The sequence below is a fragment of the Alligator sinensis genome, unplaced genomic scaffold (genome assembly GCF_000455745.1).
Source record: "Alligator sinensis unplaced genomic scaffold, ASM45574v1 scaffold1192_2, whole genome shotgun sequence".
NCBI lineage: Eukaryota > Metazoa > Chordata > Crocodylia > Alligatoridae > Alligator > Alligator sinensis.
The window spans coordinates 951,103-960,074 of record NW_005842312.1 but is presented as its reverse complement, the minus strand read 5'-3'; the positions used below and the strand labels follow the sequence as shown (position 1 = coordinate 960,074).

The following is an 8,972-nucleotide window of genomic DNA, read 5'->3' as shown; positions in this document are numbered from 1 at the left end:
GAAGTGTCCTCACATTGCTGAGCAGACCTAAAGCAATCCAGCCTGCTCAGAGAACGGTGCTTGCTGAGGTGATGTTGACATTGCAGCTCTGAACAAGAGGCTGGCAGACAAGAGACAGCCTGTAACTTTATTTTTGGTGAACACCATCACCTGCAAAGACATTCTGACCATTGAATCTGGAAGCTGCAAGCCTCCGACAAGGCATTAGTGATAGACTGATGTACACCCCTCTCATCAAGGGGCCACATGCTATATTCATTAGCATATATGCACTGACATAAGTGTACAGAAAGAGGAAGAGAAAGTTATTCAGTGCCTGGATCAGTCTCACTCTGACCCTTCCAAATGAGAGAAAAAAAAAAAAAAAAGTCAGTTGTCTTGGGAAACCAGCTTTTGTGCTTTTCTATCTGGTATCCACACTGGATTCTGCAATCTAGTGCCCAATTGTTTTTGTATCTGTGCTGTTTTTTGGCAAGCTGACAAGAGGGTGGCATCATGAGTACATCTGCAATCCCTTCAGTGACATCTAATTGGCTACATTATGGTGTGGCAGAGATAGCTTAATGACATCAGAATTACTCAAGGTATGCAAGTGTCTGAGACTGCCTGATAAATCATCAAAAGATGCATTCAAAGTTAACCCTGAAAATTCAGCCCAAATGCCATATCATTACAGCTAACAGTCTACTAAGGCTAATTGTGGACTGTCTGAAATGAAAAACAGGCTCCTACTGACTGCAATGTGGTCCTGTGTTACTGATACAGACAAGAAGGCAGTCTGAGGCATCATGTAGTATGTCCCAGAGAATCTGTCAGTCACTAGGAATGGCCAGGCACATGCAATTTAGGTTTATATGTAAAACAGATTTTAGAAAAAGATCCATTAAAAGCTTTGATGATTGAGAAAGCTATCCAGAAAAAGGCATGTCATGATGCTCGTGTGAAGTTTGTAACAGATAAAGTAGGTGAGGCTGGGGTGCTTACATTTACTTTGTGGTTGTGAAACCTGGACATTCTCCAGATGACAGAAATTTCACCTGCACAAAGTACAGCAATATTTCTTGTGCTCCCTCCTGAGGGTCAGGCAGTTGGACCAAGTAAACAAGCCAGTTGGTACAGCATTCAAGCATAGATAAAGCAGGCTCAACACCCCTGGGTTTGCCTATGTTGCATGCATGAGCAACGAATGCGTGCTTTAAGAAGCTCCTGTATACAGGAATGAAGTGATCAAAAGCAGCCAAAAAGGCATTTTATGGACCTACTGATGTTTCACCTCATTCAGAGCAGTTTGTCAGCTGACTGCTGGCATTGCTAGCTGCACACTGAAATCTCACGGCAGGATCAAAGAGGGTTTTGACCTCTTCCAGCTACAGTGCGCTGCCAGCCTGCAAAAGTGAGAGGATTTTTTGCCTTCCTCTGTAGAGAGGGATGTGGCTCTCTTCCTGGGATCCTTTTAAGTGTATATTTAACAACCTTTTACAGAAGCAGGATATTGGTGGTCATGGTCCCTCCCTGCTTTACCTGTGCAGGTTAGGGTGTTGTATTTTGTGTTGCGTCAGGAGTGACTGCGTAATTTTACTAAGAAGTTAGACAATGGGTTTGTATAATATAGTTTGGATAGGGATGATCCTGCCTAAGGCAGTGGGGGTTGGACTAACAGACCTGTGGCGGTCCCTTCCAGCTCTGCTTCTCTATGGGTGTCTTTACCCATGCTCTGAGGTGCAGAGGGGAGCCGCTCTAATTAAAAATGCCCACAGCACAGTGTATTCAGTGCCTCCCACTTCAAAATAGCAGCAGGAGTGCTTTAACTAAAGCTCATTGGATGATCTTCAGTTACATCACCCTCAACACCACTTGGAAACACGGACAGACTGCACGCACATGATGCCGAGGCTGCTGCAGCATTCCAATTAGATTAATCAATTAATCCTTCTGCTCTGATGCATTCTAATTAGAGCACGTCAGAGCAGGTGTCCGGCACGTGTATAAATGCCCTTTGATAAGAGAATTGTACAAGGCTTAAACAGCAAAAAGAACACACCACATCAGCCACAGGTTTGTGGGTGGCATTGAAAGTGGTTCAAGTGTTTAGCTGTAAATTGGCCTAGTGAGTCAGGCACGCTTCTTGCAACAGTGGTGTAACATGGGATGGGGAGCGAGCCATGTGCCACAAGCACCAGCTACGAGGAGGGGTGCCAGAAGGATGGGGAGGGGGTGCCTCACCTTCTAGTCCCTTGCTCTCCCTGTATTTTCCAGCTGCAGGAAGCAGTTGGCTCCAGCGGTGCGCATCATGGAGCACAACACGCTCTGAGAATCATAGTTTTGTAGAGCGAAAATGGAATTTGCTGCTGCTGAGGGAAGGATGGAGGAAGAGAATCAGACCGATATTTTGCCACCGAAATCAGCATTTTTTTTTTGTTGCCTTCTCAACATGGGCCTCAGCAGCAAAAAAATGGGGTGAAAGTTTCCCCCAGCAGCAGCAAACTCCACTGCCATGCTAGAGAACTAAGATTCCCAGAATATCTTGTATTCTACGAAACACTAACTGCACCACGGCTCCCGCGCACTGCCTCCTGTGCAAGCCAAGCGGGGGAGAGGCAAGGGTGAGAGATGGCTGCCTGCAGCATTCTTCCCACATTATACCTCTGTATCCCACGTCTAAAATTATTCCAATTGCTATCTCCTTAGGCTGAGACAGAACTGTAGGGCTGGAAGGGACCCCACCATGGGTCATCTAGTTCAACCCCCTGCTTAAGACTAGATGTTTCAATTGGTTGGTCTTGGCTGTCTCATTTGGCCTGAGTCACCTCTAAAATTGTGGGGAACTGATGATGATGACGACATTCAGGAAAAAAAGTTTTTAGGAAGGCAAATGTCCACAACTCCAAACAGCTAAAACCTGGCAGTTTTTTCATAGTTTCATAGTTGATAGGGTTGGAAGGGACCTGAGCAGATCATCAAGTCCGACCCCCTGCCATGGCAGGAAAAAGTACTGGGGTCAAACGACCCCTGCAAGGTGTTCGTCTAACCTCCTCTTAAAGACCCCCAGGGCAGGAGCCAGCACCACTTCTCTTGGAAGTTGGTTCCAGATCCTAGCCGCCCTGACTGTGAAGTAGCGCCTCCTGATGTCTAGTCTGAATCTACCCTCTGCCAGCTTGTGACCGTTATTTCTAGTCACTCCTGGTAGTGCTCGGGGGAACAGGGACTCTCCCAATGCCTGCTGGTCCCCTCTGACTAGTTTGTAAATGGCCACTAGATCCCCCCTCAGCCTTCTCTTGTGGAGGCTGAACAGGTTCAGGTCTCGTAGCCCCTCCTCGTAGGGCCTGCCCTGCTGCCCTCTGATCATGTGGGTGGCCCTCTGGACCCTCTCCATGTTGTCCACATCCCTCCTGAAGTGCAGTGCCCAGAACTGGACACAGTACTCCAACTGTGGCCTGACCAGTGCCGCATAGAGGGGGAGGATCACCTCCTTGGACCTGCTTGAGATACATCTGTGGATGCATGACAAGGTACAGTTGGCCTTCATGACTGCGTCCCCACACTGTCAGCCCATGTTCATTTTGGCATCAATAATGACTCCAAGATCCTTTTCTGCCTCTGCACTGATGAGAAGGGAGTTCCCCAGCCTGTAGGTATGCTGCTGGTTCTTCCCTCCAAGGTGCAGCACCTTGCACTTGTCAGTGATGAAACCCATCCTGTTCTCATCTGCCCACCCCTGTAACCTGTCCAGATGCAATTGCAGCCTATTCCTCCCTTCTAGCATGCCCACATCCCCCCACATCTTAGTGTCATCTGCAAATTTGAACAGGGTGCTTTTCACCCCCTCGTCCAAGTCACTGATGAAGATGTTGAACAGTGCAGGTCTGAGGACCGAGCCCTGGGGGACCCCACTGCCCACATCCCTCCAGGTAAAAAATGACCTGTCCACCACCACTCTCTGGGTGCGGCCGTCCAGCCAACTAGTGACCCAATTGACTGTGTAGGTGTCGACACCACAGTCCCCTAGTTTTTTAATGAGAATGGGGTGAGAGACCATGTTGAAGGCCTTCCTGAAGTCCAGAAAGACTACGTCCACTGCTACCCCTGCATCTAAGGATTTGGTGACCTGGTCATAGAAGGCCACCAGGTTGGTCTGACAGGACCTGCCTCTAATGATCCCATGATGGTTGCTCCTAAGCATAATCTCCCCTGCTGGCCCCTCGTGGACGTGCACCAGGATAATTCTCTTGAAAAGCTTACCCAGGATCGAGGTAAGACTAACTGGTCTGTAGTTCCCTGGGTCCTCCTTCCTCCCTTTTTTGAAAATGGGGACCACATTGGCCCTTTTCCAGTCCTCTGGTACCGTGCCAGAGCACCACGAGCACTCGTAAAGCCGTGCCAGAGGTCCCACAATGACCTCTGCCAATTCCCTCAGCACTCTGGGTGAAGACTGTCAGGACCAGCTGATTTAAATACATCCAGTCCCTCCAGAAGTTCCCTGACTAGGTCCTCACTGACCCTAGGCCTGGGTGTGCCTGCCCCGGGCCTGAGGGGGTCCCAGTGGACTGGCTGATCTGGTCCCTGCTCAGGAAAATGGAGGCAAAGAAATCGTTAAATAGGTTAGCCTTGTCATCTGGGATAGTTTTGATAGTTCCCAAAACTTGAAATGCCATGAGATTCAGCCTTGTCTTCTACGTTGAGTCTATTATGATCTTTTTTCTTCCCCAGCCATGATAAAAAATGAGTACTAGCAAGAGTGCTTTGTCTAACAAAACGACCAATCCAATTATGAAGATACAGCAGAACCTACGAGTGTTTTTCAAAATTAAATCTCCAAGCCTTTCACATTTGACATTTCTCCTAAATCCCCCAAATTATCACTTGTCATTAGCATGAAAACTCCACGCTTTTATTTTTCGAAGGTGAATTTAGTTCTTGTGAAAACCACTATTTCACTACCTGCAACGCTCTGCTTGCAGAACAAGACAACACAATGCTGCTTTTCCAGTGTCATTAACTACTAATAATCATGCCCTGTTTTGAAAGAATTGCTCACCAGAAATTAAAAGATAGCTAGATCTACACGTTTACCTACTCCGTTCTTAGCCACTCGCCTGAGAGCCAGTCTAATAGCAATTTCAGTTGCACCTGAACAGCCTTCCAATGATAATTTTTATTTTTGCTTTATTTTAAAAGGAAAGAAAGATGCTGAATCTAAGTCATTTAGGAAAGAAAATGTATGCAAAGTCTCAATGCACATACTGAAGCTATCATTAGGAAAAAGGCCATCACTCCCTCAAATGATGATGGGAGGTAGCAGTTTTATTTTCATCATGGCATTTCAAACCAATTTAGAGCCTGCTCCACCTACACACCTGCACTGTGAAAAAGACGAGTTTATTTCATAACTCAGAACATTGGATTTGGCCTCCACATCAATATTAAATTCTTCAACTGGTTTCAAAGATGACACATGAATATTAAGTCTGGTTAAAATTACATTCCAGCAGAACTGGCTTATTTAAATGCACTTTTAAACCTTTCTGTCCTTCAGAGAGATGTCGTTTTTTTTCCTCCCCAAATCCTCCCACTGCTTCCAAACAGCTAGCATCCACGGCAACGCTGGTAGCAACTGCACACGTCCCCGAGACAATTAGTTTGTGTTTCCATGGCTCCCAATACTGGTTTGATGAGAAATAGTTATTCGAAACAGCTCCAAGTATTGCTATCACAAGGTCTTTCAAAGCTTGCTCCCCATCAGTCTATATGGATGGACTCAATTAAATTTCCCCTATTTTAGCTCAGCTAAACAAATTAATTCTTACGTGATCACAGCTTAGTTTGTTATGCAACAGTTGTTTTATTTCTATAGCAAACGTTATTAGCACCTAACTAAAGGGATTAGATGCGAGGCAAGTTCTGGAGGTAGGGAAACTGCCACTAAGCCATCAAATGCCAAATGAACCACATTAGAATGGAAAAAGCTTTCTTACAGGGTATCCACCAGAAGGTGTTAAAATACAGTACACGTTGAGCTGCTAAGTGGGGACATAAATTCCTAGAGTCTGCCTGCCTTAAGGTACTGTCCTCCTCAAAAGAAAATTCACAGGGAAAAATTTCAGGATCCTACCCAAAACTTATTAATATCACACCAGCGGCCTAAGGTCATGAGTGAGACGACGTGCCTTGAAAGAAAAGGAGCTCACCCAAGATACTTGCGTTCTCCTGCCCACTTCCACCAACTGAACTTGCAGCCTCTAATACATCACTACCACTCCCTTCTGGCCTACACAGCACAGAACTGGAAATTAGTTCCCACTGCTAGCAGGAATTAATTCAGCTTTAAAAAAAAATCAAAGCTCCTGAGATTTTTAGCTGGAGCAGTACACTGCCTTCTTCGTGGGTTTTCAGAGTACTGGTCTTACAATCAGAGCTCTACAGGGCCCAGTCCTGAACAGTGCCCATGCCTGGTTCTGTGTAGCCTAAACAATAGTGCATCACCAGTGACTTCACTCAAGTCCTGGCCTACGCCATCTTCCAGTCACTAAGCATAAGGGCTGAAAGGGAAAAACTAAAACGCAAGAGGAAAGAAAGGTTGCATCCAATGTTGTGCTTTTAATTATACTGGGAAGGCTCCCCTTACACAAGGCTCCTCTTATTGCTCTTTGGCAAACACTTTGTCAGTGGAGCACGCTTCTCCTCAAAAGTAGGCATAGTATGAATGTTGTGTGCCTCTTCTCCTCATGGCACTTGTTGAGCTGCTACAACACAGCTGGAAAGAGTTGCACAGGTTTGAAGTACAGGCTTGAAGCCTCTACATAGTGACTCCTTGTGGAATAAAGAAGACTAAGCAATCTTCACAAGCTGCTTTGCAGGCTGTTCCTGTGTGCAAGAGACCCTGGGCACTTTTACTTTCTCTCTCGTTTCATTCCTTCTTCAAGAAAGCACTGTTAACACGTATTCCAGCCCTGGTGCGTGCTCTGTATGAACACCTGCAGTAAATGAGATATTCAGGATATTTTCCATTTCCCTGCTTTTGCCCCTTTTCAGCCCACTGCATCACATTCTCTCCGAACACTAACTAGGTTGCTTCTTGTAAAAAATCTTCCCCGAGGCAACCCTATAGCTCTACCCAGGAGAGAAAGTATGGTCTGCAATTTCTACCATCAAACTGCTTATTTTTTTCAGGTGAAACTCACCTTTGTTTGACAAAACTAAGAGACCTTTGATTTCTTGACCATTCCTCACTCCAAGGGTTTGTTTAGGGGTTTGTTTGTTTGGGTTGTTTTTTGTTTGTTTTTTTTTTGGGGGGGGGGGGGGGGAGAAGGCTATTTGTAGGGCATAGGCCTGATGCCACTCACTATACACAAGATGATTTCCACCCTTTCTGAGGACAGATTGTTTTCACTGCAATTAATGAATGACATACATAACAATGGAGTGTTCATATACATACTGGTATATACTGAAACTTAATATTATTAGTGCTTTCTCATTGGCTGGAAATCACTGCAATTTTGCAAAGAGAAGTAGTTAGCCATGTTAGTCTGAAGTCAATCACAAGGCAGGGTAGATATGCACCTTTTAGACTAAGACAGACATGGGGGGAAGTGGAAGAAGTAAGAAAGCACACACAAGGTTTCACAGCTTAATGAAGTGAGCTTCAGCCCATGAAAGCTTGTGCTCTCTATGTATTGTATTTAGTTAATTTATAAGAGTTGCATATCTACCCTACCTTCTGCCATTTTGCAACCAGTGCTGATCCAGGTCGTACAGAGGAGAACTGCATTCTCAAGGGTTTACATCCATTCATTATATACACTGCAAAATGCCTAATATTATTTAAAGAACCTAATCTTCAAAGTTAGGATGGATCCAAACATTAATCTCAAAACTTTGTCTGCATTTTTCCATCAGTTTTTTAGGCCCTAGGCTGCTTTCCTAAAACTCTTTCAGGCAGTAGGAGAAAGGAAGGCATGGCATACTTACACTTCACTCAGTAGAGCATGGTCACTGGTGTTTGTGGAGAAATGCTGTTCCAGGATAGATACAGTTCCAGTGAGAGCCACATGACCACAGCCACAAAACAATGCTACCCCGGAGAAGCAGAGAATGGTCGCCACAAGCGAAGCATATGGAACTCCTCCCAGGCACTTAATGCAACATTCAAAGCAACCTAAGCAGAAAAGATAAAACAAAGGAAGCATTATTGAGGAGAAGAGCAAATTATTAGGAAAATAATAATTCTTCCTTTGGTAAAACCAACTGGGGGGTGTCTCTCAAGCCTTAAAAATTGACAAAGCGACATGTGGAAAATGAATGCACAATACAAGACAACACTTTCTGCTCAAGAGCAGTGGTGACCTTCAGTTTTGTCTGTGTGAACTCAAAGCACACAAATTAAAATAAATGGAGTGCTTATATATAAAAAAAATGCCATTGGCGAGGCAGCCCATAAATTGAAAAATAGAAATTCATTTGGCTAAGTAACACCTTCAGATCTGGCTAGTTTTAAAACATACTGCATTTAAAACTTACTGGCACTATCAATACCTAGTGTCAGTTATGTTGTTGTCATACCCCCTTAATTAAACCCAGGAAGCAAGAGCAAAAAGCAGGAAGCATTCTAGAAGAATAAAAACGTATTTTGTATTTTTTAACTATCAAAGGTTTATACTCTCACATTCTCAAAATCCAACTCTAGGACATTCCTTTGACTAAGATTACACTTCTAGGAAAAGTCCGATTATTTGTATGAACTGGAAACAAAATTATATGAACTATTTCATAGTTTAGTTATAAAAAATGAACAGGGCTGAAAAAACTGGCAGAGAATATTTAGAAATCTTTTTTTTTTAAAGGGATAAAATATATTTTAAAAACAAAAGAAAAGAGAGAATATTTATCAAACTAATATTGAAATTTCCTTTTAGAAGGAACAATGAGATCCAAGCTGAACTCTTAGACAGCACATTTTTGTTCCAATCTTTATG

The 8,972-nt window shown here is 44.2% G+C and overlaps 1 protein-coding gene across 6 annotated transcripts in view; it reads right to left on the bottom strand.

Moving 5' to 3' along the window:
* Positions 1-8,972, bottom strand: part of GPM6B (glycoprotein M6B) — a 66,093-nt gene that overhangs the window by 13,884 nt on the left and 43,237 nt on the right. For all 6 annotated transcript variants that reach the window (XM_014522166.2, XM_025209854.1, XM_025209853.1 and 3 more), the window contains one exon: positions 7,969-8,155. In XM_014522166.2, coding sequence (XP_014377652.1) covers positions 7,969-8,155 — 187 coding nt within the window. The remainder of the gene's footprint in view (positions 1-7,968; positions 8,156-8,972) is intronic.